The sequence below is a fragment of the Lithobates pipiens genome, unplaced genomic scaffold (genome assembly GCF_037356315.1).
Source record: "Lithobates pipiens isolate NorthernLeopardFrog02 unplaced genomic scaffold, aLitPip1_a1.2 Scaffold_13, whole genome shotgun sequence".
In the NCBI taxonomy this organism is placed as follows: Eukaryota; Metazoa; Chordata; class Amphibia; order Anura; family Ranidae; genus Lithobates; species Lithobates pipiens.
In genome coordinates this window covers 6,871,207-6,892,319 of record NW_027507718.1, presented here as the reverse complement: position 1 = coordinate 6,892,319, position 21,113 = coordinate 6,871,207, and the positions used below count along the sequence as shown (strand labels likewise).

Below are 21,113 nucleotides of genomic sequence, written 5' to 3'. Positions count from 1 at the left end.
ATGAATGGACTTGACCACACATGATGAACAAACAGTCCGCTGAAAGCTTGCGCGATGACGTGTACAGCACGTACGACGGGACTAGAAATCGGAAGTCCAATACACAGCAATGCAACCTTTCGCCGTGTAAATCCTTTCTGAGCATGCGCCATACTTAGTCTGTCCAACTAGCCTACTCACGAGCGGACTGTCCGCTGAAACCAAAGTTGGACGGACTGTATTACGGAAATTCCGAAAGACTTAGTCCGCCAGACTGTCCGCTGAAAAAGTCCGCTGAAGCCTACACACGAGCGGACTGTCCGCTGAAATGTGTTTCAGCGGACTAAGTTGGACAGACAGTCCGCCCGTGTGTACGCGGCTTAAGGCTTACCTGTAGCGACCCAGGATATCTCCTAAACCTGCATGGTTTAGGAGATATCCCCTGTATTTGCATGTGCTGCCGTCATCGGCATATGCGCACTGACACAAACCTTGTTTACTATGTAAAAATACCTGCCATAACTTTTGAATTAATATCTTCTTAGACAAAATTATGCTTTTAAGTTTTCCTTGAATTATTTATTCCAAGTTGTTGAAAGAATTTGTTGAACGTTGTCTTCAGGCTGGATTCACACTGTTGCAGTACTAATGCACCAAAACATAAGGTGCATGCAATGCTTGAAATTTAGGATAAAGTGAGGAAACTTGTACCTGTAAAAGTTTGAATTTTCTATAACTTCCTGTCCCAATGAACATTGGAATAGTGAAACAAAAAAGATTTGACTATATACACTATTACATACTTTTAATGTCAATTATTCACATGGTTTGTGCCTGGTATGACAATGATTATTTATGCTATACCAGCACTTTTGACGTATGTATTTTTTATTTTTATTATTGTCTGCAGCATAGACTGGTCAGCAGTCATTGTGGATGAAGCACATAGGATAAAAAATCCAAAAGCAAGAGTTACACAGGTCATGAAATCTTTAAGGTGTAAAGCCCGCATTGGACTTACAGGAACCATTTTGCAAAACAACATGGAGGAGCTGTGGTGTGTTATAGACTGGTATGTAGGATATCTTTATTTGGTATTGCATTTATACCGTTTTCTTCCTTATCCTACTATCAAAGAGGAAGGAAGGCATGATAATTAACTGTTTATTATAGTCTAGGGACCCTTTGTGCAGCAAACAGTTGCCAAGACATTTTAAGCATGTTCTTGTGATAACATTATAGATACTTTAACACTCTTGCTGTTTTCAGTGATATTTTATGACAAATTAAAGATTGCCCAGGGTAAAATTTTTGTCTGTATATCCATGAATGTAATGCGGTCTAAAATCAGTTTAATTTTACAGTTTAAAAAATGACCAATTTTTCCTGGCATAACCAGGGTGTAGTAATATAAACTGTGTTGGTTTTCTGCCTGCAGCTAAGTTCTGCTAGATTACTTTATCAGTTTTAAACACAAGTCATTTGACATTAATTGAAAGAGGTTAACTACTATTGATGTGCTGGCAAGCAAATGAGTTCTAGTACTCTCAAGGGAGAAACTGAAGATTGATTGACATGGATTTATTATGATTTTTCAGCATCCTCTATGGTGTTCAAGTTGGCTTTGTTTCATGTATGCCACATTTATCCTGGAAATAACCTTGAGTTGAACAGGAAATGAACACTTGTAATCAAGTTAAATATGTGGTGCACATTGTGTGCTAAAGTACAGTTTTGTCTGTACAAAGTTTGCAATGTTTTTTTTTTTTTAACTGTTTGAAAATGGATGTTTCAGTTTGTAGACCTCATTACATGATATGTTTTTGTTTTATTTTATTTTATGATTTTAGCCATTTGTCATTTATTCTTGTGTTTAAGGCTCAACCTATTCTTTTTTTTTTTTTCAATCAAATTCCTTTTTTTTTCTCCTAACTTTTAAGGTCTATTACATAGAACAATAAACATATAAGTTCAGAAATACACAAACTACCAACATCAAGCAAAACCTAAATGTGTTTCACTCCTACAATGTAATACATCAGTTCAAAGCTGCCATTAGAGGCAAAAACAGCTGTTCTGAAGAGGATACATACAAACTTTTGCTCATGAGTATTTCCTAAATAATACATTCTAGATCCCAGCTATGTTCCTTCCAACACAACAGCAGAGGATAGATAGTAGGTAAAACGTTTAAGGTGACCAATGGAATGGAAGGGACCAATCAAGCAAGTATTACCTAAATAATACAGTCTAGATCCCAGCCATGTTCCTTCCGACACAACAGCGGAGGATAGATGGTAGGTAAAAAAGGCTGCCAATGGAAGGGGCCAATCAAGCAAGTATTTCCTAAATAATGCAGTCTAGATCCCAGCCAAATTCCTTCCAACACAACAGCGGAGAAGAGATAGTAGGTAAAACATTTAAGGCTGCCAATGGAATGGAAGGGGCCAATCAAGCAAGTATTTCCTAAATAATACAGTCTAGATCCCAGCCATGTTCCTTCCGACACAACAACAGAGGATAGATAGTAGGTAAAACATTTAAGGCTGCAAATGGAATGGAAGGGACCAATCAAGCAAGTATTTCCTAAATAATACAGTCTAGATCCCAGCCACGTTCCTTCCGACACAACAACAGAGGATAGATAGTAGGTAAAACATTTAAGGCTGCAAATGGAATTGAAGGGACCAATCAAGCAAGTATTTCCTAAATAATACAGTCTAGATCCCAGCCATGTTCCTTCCGACACAACAGCGGAGGATAGATAGTAGGTAAAACATTTAAGGCTGCCAATGGAATGGAAGGGGCCAATCAAGCAAGCTGAACTTGTTTTTAACAAACATTGTTTATACTGCATAACTAAAAGCTGAAAATAATATATTCTGCTTTTCTTTTCTTTTTCTTTTTTTTCTTTTTTCTTTTTTTAGTTTATAAAAAAGGACCATATAATGAGGTTGACTTACTAAAACTGGAGAGTGAAAAATTTGGTGCAGCTCTGCATAGAAACCAATCACCTGACATTTTGTTTTTTGTCAAAGCTTAATTGAACACGCTGAAGTAAGAAGCTGATTGGCTACCATACACAGCTGCACCAGATTTTGCATTCTCCAGTTTTAGTTAATTAATCCCAATGTGTGCTTCAGTAAAATTTATAAGAGGCTGCCTGTGCATGAATGTTATACTGTTTGTATAGAAAGAGAAATATGGTGTTTTCTATTGCGCACCTAGTCGCTCCACTGACTTCAGTATGTTCTGATGCAAACCTAAAACAAGAATAATTGAAACTTGTCAAACAGTTAGACCTTATCTGTAAACTGGTTCCAGGCCATTGATTCAAAATCCTGAAGCTAGATGACACCCAAAAATTGTGCAGCAGCTGCTATTATGTTCATTCTGTTTTTCCAAGTGCTTTAAAAATTGTGCACCAAACTGGACAACAGAGGGGTATTAAACCATATTGTGATTTCTTTGTCTTCTTACAGCATTAGAACTGAATTACAATGAAACAAATGGGACCTGTAAACCATTGTCACAATGATTCTGTAGCCACAACATCCACCATGCATTTTTCAGGATCAAATATGAAGTGTTTAAAGGATAAATTCACCTTTTGTAACATGTTACACCCATATTTAGGATGTAACATGTTACAAATTCCCAAGTCCCCAATTTCACAGCAAGTGGGCAATCTTCTCCCCCCACTGGCTGTTACAATCTACAAAAAACAATGTTCTGTGAATGGGAAAACTACCCATCATCCTTTGCAGTCATTACTTGTAGTTCTCAATGAACTACCAGAGTGATGTTGATTGCTCTAGGTAGTTCACTGAGCTTCCTGTTATGCCACGCACACACGACCGGACTTTGCGGCAGACTAGGTCTCACGGAATCAGTCCGTCAGATAATCCTATCGTGTGTGGGCTAATCTGATCGATTTTCATTAAAAAAAATCAGACTGACCTAGAAATAGAACATGTTTCAAATCCGATGGACTCAATTCCTATCAGGAAAACCGTTCGTCTGTATGCTGGTCCGACGGACCAAATACGACGCAAGGGAAGCTATTGGCTACTGAACTTCCTTTTTTAGTCCCGTCTTACGTCAAGAACGCCAAGTCCGTTTGTTCGGAATGTCCGTCGGAACTCCGCCGAAAGTCTGTCAGGAAGACCGTCGACCCTAGTCTGCCGGGAAGTCCGGTGTGTACGTGGCATTAGAGTGTAACTGCCTGCCTGTATCAGAGTACAGACAGACAGCAGCATAGACAGTCTTCAGGACCGTGGCATTACACCCATGATTTGCTGATCATGGAGGCAGTATTTTACAAGTCCCTAACAAAAAATAATAAATGCATATTTTTTTACCTGCAAAAAATATGCATTTATAATTTTTTGGGTAAAAGTGAACTTGTCCTCTAAGTTTTAGTAAATAAAAGTTCAGTAAACAAAATGTATCTGCTTTTCATTGGGGTACAGCCTATGTGCTACAGATGGTTTACACCCACTATAAATGGAAGGTGCGCTGCAGTGCTAGGGGAGAGGCTGCAGGAGTATTTAAACTAGGATTGAGGGGGGAGCTAGAATTTGAATATAATGGGGCAGAAAAGTCAGACAGGAGTCAGGTGATGATGGAGGGTGGAATGGGGGAAGGGCTATGTCAAGTGATAAGGAGTTTTACATGTCACATGTTGGCACCATTGCCATTTATAGTACTATTTGTACTACAAAAAAGATGTGCAGAGTGGCTACAAATTAAAGTGTTCACCAATGCCAGAAGTCTGCCAAACAAAATAGGAGTCTTGGAAACTTTGGTGCATGAAGAGAACTATGATTTAATTGGTATGGCTAAACCTTGGCTTCATTTTTCACACAATTGCGCTACAAAAATTACTGGCTATGCTCTCTTTCCAAGAGACAGGGTAGGGCCCTTGTACACACGGTTGGAAAATCAGACGGAAAATGTCAGATCGGACCGTGTTGTCGGATAATCTGACCGTGTGTGAGCTCCATCAGACTTTTTCCGTCGGAATGTCCGACCAACAAAGTTTGAGAGCTGGATATAAAATTTTCTAACAACGTGATCCGATCGGAATTTGTCCGATCGTTTGTAGAGAATTCCGATCGGACAAAGTGCCAAAGACCAAAGCTATTGGTTACTAGCCTGAACGTAGTCCCGTCGTAACGAACGTCATCACGTTCTGAACGATTGGATTTTCCGACAACTTTGTCCGACCGTGTGTATGCAACACCAGTTTAGGACAAAATCCGTCTGAAAAAATCAGACGGATTTTGTGGTCGGAATGTCCGACCATGTGTACAAGGGCTAAGACAAAAGGAGGTGGTGTCTGTCTCTATGTAAGAAGTGATCACAAAGTGAGTGTGAGAGAGGTCCTTGTTGATGGAGAGTTTTATTGGTGCAGAAGATATGTAGAATTGCATGGCATTTGCTTGAGGCCAACCAGTGTTAATGAGGAGGTGGAAACCCGGCTTCTTGCAGAGATAGAAAGGGCTGCAAGGGCTGGGATAGCAATTATGGAGTAATTTAACAAACTTGAAATTGACTGGAATAATGGAACTGCTGGAACAGTAAAAGGGTGGACATTTCTAAACCTTTTACACAACAGTTTTATGGTACTGTTTACCCAGTTCAGGACCTCTCACCACAATTTTACTGCGACAGGGCAGCCCAGCTGCGCCATATCATGTACATGTATGTGATTTGCTATTTCTGGATAGGGGATGCGCACGTGCTCGCAACCCAGGCTTTGCTGTCATTCGCTACAGCACAAGCCGATAAGCAGGTCCTGGCCAATGATTTCTGGCTGGGATCCACTGATTGGCTGAGTGAATGACAGAAGAGAGCCCTGCGTCGTAAACAACACAGGGCTCTCTATAGACAGCAGTGATGTGTCCATTTTTTTTCTGTACACAAAACCATCTGACTTTTGTACAAAGTACAAACATGCATGCTCAAAACCAATGCAAAAGATCAGACAACAATACAGAAGTTGACCAAAGGTGGCGCTGGAGTAATTGAACGCCCTCTTTTGAAGTGTCGTCAGTACGTTGAAACGTTGCTACGTTCGTGTTTGTTGCCTAAAAAGTCAGATCGTGCATATGCAATACAAACTTAGGGCAACGCCCTTTGTACAAAAGTCCACGGGAAAGTTTGTACAAAGTCCGATCGTGTGTATGAGGCTTTAGATTGCATGGTTAGGATCTATTTCTAGCCACTTGTTTTAAAGCACTATTGAACCCAAAAGCAAACAATTATTATATTGCAGTTTACCAATTCTTAAATCATTTTTTGTGCTCACTTAAGATGCTAATAATGTGCGTAGCTTTTATCTATTTTACTTTTTTTTTTTTTTTTTGGATTTTAGATAATTTAATACTACTTATATTACTAATAGACTGCACTAAATGTACAGTAATGGCTTAGCAACACTAAAGCAATGCTTAGATAATGTTCAACTGCTTTATGTTCCAGTGGTAGAAAAAAAGTGATGTGGTGCAAAAATAGAAAAAATGTTTAGGTCCCTTTTAGGATTTGAAAGTTGCAGCTGAACTTGGCCCCAACATAATTGTGTTCCTCTGTAGGGCCGTACCTGGATATTTTGGAAGCAAAAATCAATTCAAGGGAGAATTTTCAAATCCAGTAGAACTTGGGCAACGCCACAATGCCACAAAACGAGAGTTAGCCACTGGGAGAAAGGTCATGGAGAAGCTGACAGTTAAAATGTCTTCATTGTTCCTGAGACGTACCAAAGCTCTTATAAGTAACCAGTTACCAAAAAAGGAAGATCGGGTATGTATAATCTTTTTGCATATATAGATTTTCGCAAGAAATCGCATTAACTCAAGAAAATAAGGAAAAGAATGGGGCTAGGGGAGAGAGTATAAACTCGGGCTATAAAGAAAGATATTGTATTAATTATATAATTATAATTATTATTATATATTATATAATTATTATATTATATTAATATTGGTTAAATATCAGCGGGAAAGCAGAAAATAATGATTTAAAAAAAAAAACGATTATTTATATCTTGTATCACTTTATACATATGAATAGCTCAATTTTGAACTAATGACAGTTTATATCCATAATACATTTCAAAACTTTGCCTTTTCAACTGCAGATTGTCTATTGCGCATTATCTGAGTTCCAGAAAGCAGTTTATCAAACGGTGCTTGAAACTCAGGATGTCAGTTTGGTTCTTCGAGGAGGAGAGAAGTGCAGTTGTCACAGTGGGCGCAAAAGAAGAAGATGTTGTTATGCGGTAAAAAATTATCTTTGTGTTTATATGAGACTATATACACACAGTATATATTTTTTTAAACCTAAGGCCAGCCATAGATGGAGCAAATTTCTTTCCTTCAACCACGGACAGTGTAGACTGGGGGGGGGGGGGAATAAACCACCAGAACACAGTGATTATTGCTATAGGGATAATCTAATGTAAAATCTGTCAGGCTGTTTGTACCCAAGTTAAAGGGGTTGTAAAGACACATAATAAAAATAAATAACAAACATGTTATACTTACCTCCACTGTGCAGCTCGTTTTGCACTGAGTGGCCATGAGCCTGGTCTTCAGGAGTCCCTTGGCGGCTGTCTCAGCTCCTCCCCGCAAGAACTAACCACCTTCATGTGAGCTCTCTTGCATGGTGGTTAGTCTCTTGCAGGTGCGCTTCCGTGATATGGCCAGCGTCTGTAGCCGCTCACTGTATCACTCGGTCCCGCCCCCGGCGCACCGCGTTGACAGCAGTGCGAGCCAATAGCTGCGGTGCTTTCAATCCATCCACTCTAGCCAATCAACGGCCAGGCTGAGCGGCGAAGAGGACATCGGGGCAAGCGCAGTAGTTGAACGGGCTCAGTTAAGTAAAACGGGGGGGCTGGGAAGACCAGTATTGTCGGATGTTTTTTCACCTTAATGCACAAACCTTTACAACCCCTTTTAAACTACTTCTGAAAAAGTAGATCTTAGCTTTGCCTCCTACTAGCCCCTTTGTTGGTTCCTTAGTGTGGTCACACAGCTTACTTGACTTCTTAAGGGGCTCTTTTATGTCTTTCCTCTGGGCCTGCAAATTGTATCGATATAGGATTTTCTATATGTAATAAACAAAATATCCGCGCCATGGGTATTACCAGTATAGTGGAAAAAGAAGCTGCAGTCACTTTTCACCACTAAAATATAACAAATGAAAAACAACCATTTGTAACTGTGCTACATACATTTACCAAAATACTGGGTTTGCTCTGTTTTGCCCTGATTGTATTAATGATATTGGAGTAATATTATACACTAATGGTTTTAGCACTAAGGCCCCTTTCACACTGGGGAGTTGGCGGTAAAGCGGCGAAATTTTTAGCGCTGTTTTACCGTTGTTTTAGCGGCGGTATTCGGCCGCTGGCGGCCCGGTTTTAACCCCCGATAGCGGCTGAAAAAGGGTTAAAACCGCCGGTATAGCCACGCTGCCCCATTGATTTCAATGTGTAGGAGCGGTTTAGGAGCGGTGAATACACCGCTCCTTCACCGCTCCAAAGATTCGGCTAGCAGGACTTTTTTTACCGTCCTACTAGCGTACTGCTCCAGTGTGAAAGCCGGAGGGCTTTCACGCTGCAGTGAAAGGGGCCGGATTTTTTCAGGCACTATACAGGCGCTATTTTTAGCGCTGTAGCACCTGAAAAACGCCCCAGTGTGAAAGGGGCCTTAGAAGGATTTTGCAGCGAACCCACTCGTTTGGTAAATGTATGTAGCGCAGTCACAATTGCCTTTTTTTCATAGGATTTTCACTGACTTGTGCTTTTGCATTTTTTTTTTTATTGTTTGCCCTGGTTTCCAGCAGATGCGCTTTAATCCAGTAGCCCAGAACCAGGTTATCAGGAAGACATATCTAGTTAGTAACTGCAGTTTATTTGCTAAGTCTTGATTTAAATTCTTCTGCTGATAGCAACTCCCAGTTTGGGTGGCACATGTGCACTTACTATACAATATAACCAGTTAGATGAGTGGTGAGATCTCTTAGTAATCTTTGTATGTGCCTACTCCCACAATGGCATAACAGAGGCCATACCTTCTTGTAGGTAGACTCACTGTTGCTTTTTATTTTCTGTCTTATGGAGAACCGTCATTTTGTCTTTGTAAGGGCTATACCATCTTGACACATGATGCCCTGAAAGATACTCACTAGAGGCTTGTTCACACATGCACTAAAATATATTATGCCATTTTAGGTGCTGCTGAAAACCTTTAATAGTGCATTGAATTAAGCATATTAAAGTTAATAAGTGAAGCAAGTGAATAAGGTGTTATATTTACCTTTAACAAAAGGGAGGGAATCAGTTTTTATCTACAAGTAAAGCATTCCTGTCTTGGAAAACCTGCCATTTTCCTCTAGTCACATTCAAGCTCCCTGCCCGTGTAAATTTAGGCTAGTATTTGTGACATAGCGGTGACCTTACAGTTTATGTGTCTGCTTTCCTAAGTAGTGAGACAAATAAAGCGTACCCACAGGTCTTTTGGAAATATTATAAAGTCATGTCTTGGGAAAGACTGTTAAATAGTCTGTTCCTATGATTTCTCTATTGCTGTAATGACTTTGTGATATATGGGCCCTGTTGTTCTTGGCAGGTTGGAATATTAAACTCATTCAGCCTTAACTAAGGAAACATGCAATTATCTGATGTCATTATAACCATTTGAGAAACTTACAAGAAATCTTGTGTAAAGCACTGCATTACACTATGAAATATCACTAAACACGCAGACAGTGCTGCAGGAGAACTCTGCTCAAAACATTTTTTTATATTTGGTATTGGGTAGCGTGAAGCATGGTGTTTATTCTCTGCCTGTTTGGATAAGGAGTGTCTGTAGAGAAAAAACAGCTCTGGATAAATTTCAATAATACCCTTGGTATAGGTATAGGACGTTACTAAGTGAGGCCTAGTCATTACTGCTCACCTCTATCATTACAGGCGTGAGCTCTCAAACGCTGAACTCAGAGCTACTGCATCAGGGGAAAGAGAGAGCGGGTTCGGCGGATTAGATCAGAGAAAAAGCTCACTACCGTGATGGTGGAGGTGAGCAGTAATGGCTAGGCCTCACTTGTCCTGTCAGACTTTGGGGGGTATGTAAAGAATCTATGCCTATAGCAAGGTTATTATCAAATTTGAGTCAGAACTGCAGTTTGTTTTTATCCACAAACACACCTTACCCGCATAGGCAGTTTTTTTGTAAAACTGAACTAACCCATTATCTGCCTGTGGCCACTATATATAGTTCACAGCTGTCACTTCTGAATAAACAGTACTGCTCTATATAGTCTATGTAACATAATTACTTATGAAGCACAGTAGAGTCTTCTTAACCAATTTTATGCCCGTAGGACATCCATGCACATCCTAAGGTTGAAGTAGTTATACCGGGATAATGCCTGCACGTGCAGGCATCATCCCAGGATCAAAATTTGCAGCCAGCCATTTCCTGTTCAGCATAAGTGATTCAGTTCCTCGGTGGTTGGAAGGGGGTCGCCCCCCTTCTGTTCAGGCCAGAGAGGAGATTTGGAGACTAATAGACCCCAGATCTCTCCATAATGAGGACCTGTCATGACCCGTGCTGTCAAAAGGGATGTTGTTCATCCCTTTTGATAGCAATAAAATGAATACAATTTTTTTTAAAAGACAAAAAATGTTTTAGATAAAATGAATATTAAAATTTTTTTTTTTTTTTAAAGCAACCCACCCCTCCGTGCATACACGCAAATGCATACGCAAGTCCCACACGCATATGTAAACAGTGATCGCACCACACTTGTGATGTATCGTCACACATATCAGATCAAGAGCAATAATTCTAGAGCCAGACCTGTGTATCTCTAAACTGGTAACTTGTTAAGGTGTTTAAAGCATCGCCTATGGAGAATTCCATAGTTTGGCGTCAATCCACGGGCGGACACAATTTTAAAGTGTGACATGTTATATATATTTACTCAGCTTAACATCATCTTTTATATTTTACCAAAGAAATGGGTATTATATTGTGTCAGTGTGCAATTAAATTTATTCAAGTGTATTTTTTCCCAAGCAATTGTTTTAGAAAAACCACTGAGCAAATACCGTGTGATATAATAAAACACCTATCATTTTATACTATAGGGCCTCTGCTAAAATAAATTATAATGTTTGGGGGTTCTAAGTGATTTTCTAGCAAATAAATAGAATAGTAGATATTTACATGTATCTGTGAGGTGTCAGAATTGGCCTGGTATTGAAGTGGTTAAAACAAATGGTTTCTGCTTTTAATTGCCTTAGCAGTTCATCAGTTAATATAAAAATTCTAATTACAATTTACAAGTAATTATTTTCTAAAACATATGTACCTGTATCTTTCTGTGTGCATCTTCAATTTAGGATGGTCTTGATATTTGCCTTATGTGGAATGTTTTCTTAAACATAAACTGTCTAATGAAACCCTAAAATCCAGTCATTCAGCTTCAACAGACACTCATATTAAAAAGTAGAAAGTTCATATGCAGCTCTTAAATGGATGCATGAAGCCCAAAAGGACAAGTGCAAAAGAAGGAAGAAGGAGGGTCCCCTGCAACGACTTCAGCATGTGAGCCCACACACCACACCAACGTGCTGGTATCAAATGCCTTTATCAGAAAGTTGATTAAGTCAGGCCTCACATGGAGCTCAATCCTTCTCCAGTAATCCACCAGAATGATCCGACTGCACAGCCAGACATCAAGGTATCCCTCCAATTCAAAGCAGATAACCCAGCCACAGGATGGACATCAGGATTCCTCCTTCTCTTTCCAGTACTCCAGAGTTTTCCCAGATCATAAAAAACTTGATAGATCAAAGAGTCACTGCCATAAAAATAACTCATGGTGAAGTATGTGTGGATATGTGATTTATTCAAATCCAATGCAAAATACAGTCTTCAAAAAAAATATGAAAAACATCCAAAAATACCATGGTTTGTAGCGTACTTATGGCATCAGCAGACCACCTTATGCATTTCAGCCAATAGGCCGTATTCAGAAGTGTGATTAGCTGATGCAAGCACGCAGTTAAAAATACATAGGTCGGAACTCTCATTAAAAATAACTCGGATATAGGAGGTCTTTTTACCCGACTAAGAAAACATCATGGTATCAGAAATTAATGGTAATTGGGACGTGGCATTTCTTGAGAAATATTTAGAATGAAATATGGTCCCTAGGAGTTTCTATAGGGTTTCTATGCAGAAGTAAGCCTGATTTTGCACTTTCCAGCTTTAATAAATAAACCCCACTGTGTACTTAAAAGTGGGGTATGGCTGTACAAATGCTGGAAATGTAGCATCTGTCGACTTAATAAAAATAAAGCTAGGCGGATTAATACCTTTGAGTCATCTGCCACATCCAAGTCTTATGACTACCAAGTCTACAAGACACTTTCATCACCTGCACCTCTCTTAATGTTGTATACATGCTGGCCTGTCTGTGTGGCCTACAGTACGTTGGCTGCACTGTCAGAGCCATGAATGACAGTATTGGCGAGCATGTAATATTAAGCAATATTGAGGGGTTTTCCCAAAGATAGTGTCTCAAGACACTATTTGGAGTGTCATGACAAAAACCCGGCTGGCACTTCTTTCATTGCTTTTGACAGGTTCACCCCCTCATTGGAGGTGAAGCTTTGTCAGATGGGAAATTTATAGGCTAGAGACACGCTGGATTCATGAAATTAAGAGTTTTGTCCCCATGGACTCAATGTGGACTGGGACATTAACTCTTTTATCAATAATAGTTGATGTGCATTTTTTCTGGTGATTCTTCTGTATATGTGTTTGAACATTAGTTCTTTTAGGCTACTTTCACACTGAAGGCATTTTAGCGCTAAAAATAGCACCTGCAAAGCGCCTGAGAACTACCTCCCATGCCACCCCAGTCTTAAAGCACTCGCTTTCGGGACGTTACAAAAAGTCCTGCAAGCAGCATCTTTGGGGCGGTTTGGGATCGCTGTATATAGTACTCCTAAACCACCCCTGCCCATTGGAATGCATGGGCAGCGATTCAAAAGCACCAAAACATGGGTGGTTTTAACCCTTTCTTTGGCCGCCAGCAGAGGTTAAAAGCGTCCTCCTAACAACTGAAAGGCACTGCTAAAACGACGGTAAAGTGCCGCTAAAACGAGCGACGCTTTACCGCTAAAGTAGCGAAGCCCCAGTGAGAAAGTGGCCTAAAGGCTGTTAATTTGAGCACTTGACCACTAGATGGAGACATTCCTTTGGGTTTGTCTGATATTGATGACTACCATTTATTATGAACAGCCGTGTTCTAAGTTTATAGATATGTTTAACAATCAGCGCCACCAATTCCTATAAATGAAGTGCTAATAAATAATTAAATATTCTAGTGCAAAATTATATGATTAACTAACTATCCACAGCAGCTGTAACACTCTCAGTGAATCACCAAACACCAAAACAGTAAGCAATAATAGTGCTGCGCTGCCTCAAAAAAACATATATCACTTGTGCAATTGCCTATATTATTAACCAGTCTTACATAAACTAATAAATATGTGCTCTAACAAATTTCCAATGTACATATATAGTTGATATATGTATATTTAAATCTTGATTGTTATGAACTTCAGTCTTTATATACAAAAACATCATTGTGCTCCTCTGCTCTCCAACAGATCACCCTTAGGCCGCGTACACACGGGCGGACTGTTCGCCCAACCTTGTCCGCTGAACAGTGTTTGGGCGGACAGTCCGCTCGTGTGTGGGCTTTCAGCGGACAGTTTTAGCGGACAGTTTGACGGACAAAGTCTTTCGGAAATTCCGAAAAACTGTCCGCTGAAACTGTGTTTGAGCGAACAGTCCGCCCGTGTGTAGGCTACTTTCGAAATGAGCAAACTGTTCCCGCTCGGAGGAAAGTCTGCCCATTTCGAGCGCGTGTGAAGGTAGGCGGGGCCCGCGAAGGAGACGTCGCGGGCTCCGCCGCCTGGAATGGACTTAAAGGGGAACCCCAACGCCGAAAAAAATCGGCGTGGGGTCCCCCCAAAGTCCACAACAGACCCTTGTCCGAGCACGCTACCCGGCCGGCCAGGAAAGGGGGGCGAGCGAGCGCGCCCCCCCTCCTGAGCCGTACCAGGCCGCGTGCCCTCAACATGGGGGGGTGCCTTGGGGAAGGGGGGGCCACGCGGCCCCCCCACCCCAAAGCACCTTGTCCCCATGTTGATGAGGACAAGGGCCTCTTCCCGACAACCCTGGCCGTTGGTTGTCGGGGTCTGCAGGCGGGGGGCTTATCGGAATCCGGGAGCCCCCTTTAAGAAGCGGGCCCCCGGATACCGGCCCCCCACCCTATGTGAATGAGTATGGGGTACAATGTACCCCTACCCATTCACCTGTGAAATAAAGTACAAAAAAAAACACAACACAGAGAAAAAATATTTTATTGCACAGCTCCGGGGGTCTTCCGTCTTCGGGGGTCTTCTCGCTGGACTCCTCCGCTATCTTCGTGTAGCTCTTTTACTAGCGGAGGAGCCCGGCTTTCTTCCTCCCCGCCGCCGGCCTCTTCTCCCGACTTCGGGGGTCTTGTCCCCCTCTTCGGTTCTTCTGCCGGGCCACCGCGCCTTCTTGTAGCTCTTTTACAGGCGGTGGCCCGGTCTTCTGTCGCCGCTGCCTTCCGTTCTTCTGTCGCCGCCTTCGGTTCTTCTGCCGGGCCACCGCGCCTTCTTGTAGCTCTTTTACAGGCGGTGGCCCGGTCTTCTGTCGCCGCTGTCGCCGTCGCCGCCTTCCGTTCTTCTTCTTCTTCTTGTTCTTCCCCAGGAGATGTTGACACGTCGCTCTCTCCGGCCGGAATGCCAGAGCCGCGCTGTGCGGTCACTTATATAGTGACAATGGGGCGGTGTCACATGGTATATGTCACATGGGTTGGTCACATGGTGACCCCGCCCCCTTACGATGTCATAGTCCCCATGTGACATCAACCCATGTGACCAACCCATGTGACATATACCATGTGACACCGCCCCATTGTCACTATATAAGTGACCGCACAGCGCGGCTCTGGCATTCCGGCCGGAGAGAGCGACGTGTCAACATCTCCTGGGGAAGAAGAAGAAGAACAAGAAGAAGAACGGAAGGCGGCGGCGGCGACGGCGACAGCGGCGACAGAAGACCGGGCCACCGCCTGTAAAAGAGCTACAAGAAGGCGCGGTGGCCCGGCAGAAGAACCGAAGGCGGCGACAGAAGAACGGAAGGCAGCGGCGACAGAAGACCGGGCCACCGCCTGCAAAAGAGCTACAAGAAGGCGCGGTGGCCCGGCAGAAGAACCGAAGAGGGGGACAAGACCCCCGAAGTCGGGAGAAGAGGCCGGCGGCGGGGAGGAAGAAAGCCGGGCTCCTCCGCTAGTAAAAGAGCTACACGAAGATAGCGGAGGAGTCCGGCGAGAAGACCCCCGAAGACGGAAGACCCCCGGAGCTGTGCAATAAAATATTTTTTCTCTGTGTTGTGTTTTTTTTTGTACTTTATTTCACAGGTGAATGGGTAGGGGTACATTGTACCCCATACTCATTCACATAGGGTGGGGGGCCGGTATCCGGGGGCCCCCTTCTTAAAGGGGGCTCCCGGATTCCGATAAGCCCCCCCGCCCGCAGACCCCGACAACCAACGGCCAGGGTTGTCGGGAAGAGGCCCTTGTCCTCATCAACATGGGGACAAGGTGCTTTGGGGTGGGGGGGCCGCGTGGCCCCCCCTTCCCCAAGGCACCCCCCCATGTTGAGGGCACGCGGCCTGGTACGGCTCAGGAGGGGGGGCGCGCTCGCTCGCCCCCCTTTCCTGGCCGGCCGGGTAGCGTGCTCGGACAAGGGTCTGTTGTGGACTTTGGGGGGACCCCACGCCGATTTTTTTCGGCGTTGGGGTTCCCCTTTAAGTCCATTCCAGGCGGCGGAGCCCGCGACGTCTCCTTCGCGGGCCCCGCCTACCTGTACACGCGCTCGAAATGGGCGGATTTGCCTCCGCCTTACGTGGGCGAGTCCGTTCATTTCAAAAGTTGAGCGAACTGTTTGGCAAACAGTTCGCTGAAACAGTCCGCTCAAAAAGTGCCGTGTGTGGCCATGTCCGTCAATGCTAATTTTGAGCGGACTGTTTGCCGAAACTGTTTGACAAACAAAGTTGGGCGAACAGTCCGCCCGTGTGTACGCGGCCTTAATTGTGCACACTGTCACCAGCTGTAATGCCTGCTCACCTCAAAATTGAGTTAAATGAACCTTGACATTGTCTTTCTTTCACTCTGCTGTGGTTTCTCTCCTCCACACCAGAACCACTGCTCTCTTGATTCAACAACCTCACAGGTGATTTCAGATGGATACAGATAATGATCTCTCATGTAAAGATTCCTTCTATACTCTCCTTCCTTTACTCTAGGGACTCCGCTCCCCTAATAATAAAGGTACATGGCTCTGTAGTAACATGCAATCATAAACATTATATTGTATACATTATACATTATATTGTAAAGCACTGCATAAATTGCTGGCGCTATATAAATCCTGAATAATAATAATAAACAAGACTACATAGTGCTCTCTGTATGCATATTTATTAAAATAGCCCCAATACGGGAAAACTTACAAGATATCCTTTAAAAATTTGCATATAAGCAGGATTAATTCTCACGTCTGCTCGCTCACCACTAACACACTCTCACAGTGGCTGTGAGTGGTCACGGGCTCGACACCTCCCTTCTATACGAATATTGCCCCCTTATTGGGCTTCTTCAGTAGATGGGTGGGCCGTCTAACCTGAGTCCTTAAATAACTCTTTGTTGCCTAAGCAACCTGCCAGGCTTCACCATGGCTGTCTAAAGTAATTGTGTGCATGTCCACTTCCTGTGGATCATGAAAGACAGATTTCCCTTAACCTTATCAAGCCGTGTCCCCTCGTGATATTTTAGGGATGGCCACAACACTCTTCCTTACTACCGTGGTCAACGCCTGGGCACATTCTAAACATGAAATATATTAAATCACATTAATTGTCCATATTATGCTTATGTATTTTATACCACCCTTTAGTCTTCTCTTTACTTAATAAAACCTGATGTGATAGCAGTCTCACTATATAAAAAATGTGTAAAAATTGCAGTATGCAAGTATGTTCAGTATAGATTGGCTTTAGTCATGTGATTTGATTACAATGTTTGAATTATAGTTAGCCTTATCACCCCAGGTATAGTGGGTAACATCATTTTATGGTACGAATTGTATGCTGAATTGGGGTATAATGCTGTACAATACTATCTGTATTTACTTATGCTTGTTCGCAGTTGTATTACTGTTTGCTTTTCCTTTAACTCAATAAACGCTTTTAATGTGAAAAAAAAAAAAATGTGTAAAAATTATATAATTAAAATTCATAAGACCCATACAGTAAAACAATAAATTCCCTTAATAGGTGAATTTATATCTTTTAACCATTATTATTATTTAACTGATTATTGCCCTTATCTAACAATGTATTTTAAAGGGGAGAGACATGTATCTATTAGCCTCCAACATCCGGTGCTCCCTGGTGGTCACCCACCCTGGTACTGACCAGGACAATCCTTGCTTAGCTACCGAAATCTACTGACATCAGAAGCTAACAGCGCAATGGAGAGGTAGTATCTGCCTTATATAATTTGAAATATATCTTATACATAATAATTTTTAGGAGAGATTGATAACATTTATATTAGCTGTTATTAATGAAGCAATTTAAATCAAAATCTATGTTAAGACCCCTGGGTGCCAATACCTGGGTCTCATAAATCCAGAATGACTCACGTTGACTAAGAGATCTGATGAAGTTTACCCCCCCCCCCCCTCCAGTGACGATTGACCTTTTTCCACCCCCCAAAACTTCAGACCCTTGGGGTTTCTATTATGGACCTCTCTGAAGTGTTTGGAAAAGACTGTGTTTATTTACTCCTTTTTTTAATATTGTTTGTGTTCGCGTACCCTTACCAGCAGTGGTCTGGAGGTACGACCCACATGTTGGAACTTACAAGAGCACTCCAACCCATACACAACTCCCTCTGATGGACAAGTGATGAATTCTTTAATTTTATGGACCCTCCCTGTTGTTCACAGCTACAGCAACAGGGAGGGTCCATAAAGCACATATTTATAAGTTCACACAAGACTGGCTAATAATATAAGCAATTGCACAAGTGATATGTTTTTGAGGCAGCGCAGCACTATTTTAATAAGTGTTCTAAGTATATTAATATAGATAATATAGATATATGAGTCTGATATTTTTAACTATAGGAGCCCTTGCTGATTGGGACTCTCCTTCCCAAATATTGGAAGTCATTTTCTAAATATCCATTCTCATGTTCCTGGCCTGTGGAATGCAGGAATTCTTCCTGATTCCTGTTTGGCCATCTATCTATTGGACCATGTGATTTTGGGCTATCACATGTCCAGTAATGAGAGTTCCGACCTATGTGTATTTAACTGTGTGCTTGCATCAGCCAATCACACCTCTGAATACGGCCTATTGGGTGAAATGCATAAGGTAGTCTGCTGATGCCATAAGCACGCTACGAACTGCGGTATTTCTGGATTTTTATTTGTGATTTTTATGAAGACAGCTGTTATTTCCATTGGATTTTAATAAATCGCTCATCCCTACATACTTTACCATGAGGGTTTTATTTTTATGGTGGTGACTCATTGATTTATTGAGTTTTTTAAGATATGTGAAAACTCTGAAGTCCTGGAAAGAGAAGGAGGAATCCTGATGTCCATGCTGTGGCTGTTTTTTTTCTACTCTGCATTGGAGGGATACCTTGATGCCTGGCCGTGCAGTTGGATCGTTCTGGTGGATTACTGGAAAAGGATTGAGCTCCCTGCGAGGCCTGACTTAATCAACATTCTGATAAGGGCATTTGATATCAGCACGTTGGTGTGGTGTGTGGACTCGCACGCTGAAGTCGGTGCAGGGGACCACCCTCCTTCCTTCTTTTCTACTTGTCCTTTTGGGTTTCATACATCCATTTAAGCGCTGCATATGAACTTTCTATGATTACTCATATTGTGGTCAACAATGTTTATGCTGGCTGCTGTTTTATGTTTTTTTTTTCATCTGAGACTTTTGTTATGGTCTTAATATATTAGTTGTGAGCACAGATATTACTATATCTTTTGTTTACTCATATTAAAAATTTATAAAAAAGATCACCAGAACTAAAACTATTGATCCTCTTGTTTTAAAAAAAAAACACTTCCAGACTAAAGCCTTTTCTGGTACTTTTTGTTTACATGTACCCCCAAAGCAAAGATCCTAGAGAAAAAAATTGTGTGTTTTGCAATTGTGTATGTCACACGGTATTTGTGCTGTGGTTTTTCAAACGGAGTTTTCTGGCAAAAAATACACTTTTTAAAAAAATTTTATCACAAGAAAATGCAATACATAACCCAATTGTTGTGTACAAAATAAAACATGAAGTTACACAGAGTAAATAGATACAGTGCCTTGCGAAAGTATTCGGCCCCTTGAACTTTTCAACCTTTTGCCACATTTCAGGCTTCAAACATAAAGATATAAAATTTTAATTTTTTGTGAAGAAACACCAACAAGTGGGACACAATTGTGAAGTGGAACGAAATCTATTGGATATTTTAAACTTTTTTAGGAAATAAAAATCTGAAAAGTGGTGCGTGCAAAATTATTCGGCCCCTTTACTTTCAGTGCAGCAAACTCACTCCAGAAGTTCAGCGAGGATCTATGAATGATCCAATGTTGTCCTAAATGACTGATGGTGATAAATAAAATCCACCTGTGTGTAATCAAGTCTCTGAATAAATGCACCTGCTCTGTGATAGTCTCAGGGTTCTGTTGAAAGCACAGAGAGCATCATGAAGACCAAGGAACACACCAGGCAGGTCCGTAATACTGTTGTGGAGAAGTTTAAAGCCGGATTTGGATACAAAAAGATTTCCCAAGCTTTAAAAATCCCAAGGAGCACTGTGCAAGCGATCATTTTGAAATGGAAGGAGTATCGGACCACTGCAAATCTACCAAGACCTGGCCGTCCCTCTAAACTTTCAGCTCAGACAAGAAGAAGACTGATCAGAGATGCAGCCAAGAGGCCCATGATCACTCTGGATGAACTGCAGAGAACTACAGCTGAGGTGGGAGAGTCTGTCCATAGGACAACAATCAGTCGTACACTGCACAAATCTGGCCTTTATGGAAGAGTGGCAAGAAGAAAGCCATTTCTCAAAGATATCCATAAAAAGTCTCGTCTAGTTTGCCACAAGCCACCTGGGAGACACACCAAACATGTGGAAGAAGGTGCTCTGGTCAGATGAAACCAAAATCGAACTTTTTGCCCACAATGCAAAACGATATGTTTGGCGTAAAAGCAACACAGCTCATCACCCTCAAAACACCATCCCCACTGTCAAACATGGTGGTGGCAGCATCATGGTTTGGGCCTGCTTTTCTTCAGCAGGTACAGGGAAGATGGTTAAAATTGAGGGGAAGGTGGATGCAGCCAAATACAGGACCATTCTGGATGAAAACCTGTTGGAGTCTGCAAAAGACCTGAAACTGGGACGGAGATTTATCTTCCAACAAGACAATGATCCCAAACATACAGCAAAATCTACAAAGGAATGGTTCACAAATAAACGTATCCAGGTGTTAGAATGGCCAAGTCAAAGTCCAGACCTGAATCCAATCGAGAATCTGTGGAAAGAGCTGAAAACTGCTGTTCACAAACGCTCTCCATCCAACATCACTGAGCTCGAGCTGTTTTGCAAGGAAGAATGGGGAAGAATTTCAGTCTCTCGATGTGCAAAACTGATAGAGACATACCCCAAGCGACTTGCAGCTGTAATCGCAGCAAAAGGTGGCTCTACAAAGTATTAACGCAAGGGGGCCGAATAATTTTACACGCCCCACTTTTTATTTTTTTATTAGTTAAAAAAGTTTCAAAAATCCAATAGATTTCGTTCCACTTCACAATTGTGTCCCACTTGTTGGTGATTCTTCACAAAAAATAAAAATTTTATATCTTTATGTTTGAAGCCTGAAATGTGGCAAAAGGTTGAAAAGTTCAAGGGGGCCAAATACTTT

General features: G+C 41.9%; 1 protein-coding gene across 1 annotated transcript in view; it reads left to right on the top strand.

Annotated features, from left to right (window-relative positions):
- The window catches only part of ERCC6L2 (ERCC excision repair 6 like 2), a 232,897-nt gene that overhangs the window by 65,116 nt on the left and 146,668 nt on the right, over positions 1-21,113 (top strand). Inside the window, exons 5-7 of the mRNA XM_077474805.1 lie at positions 890-1,051; positions 6,576-6,783; positions 7,121-7,261. Of these exons, the coding sequence (XP_077330931.1) occupies positions 890-1,051; positions 6,576-6,783; positions 7,121-7,261 (511 nt within the window). The remainder of the gene's footprint in view (positions 1-889; positions 1,052-6,575; positions 6,784-7,120; positions 7,262-21,113) is intronic.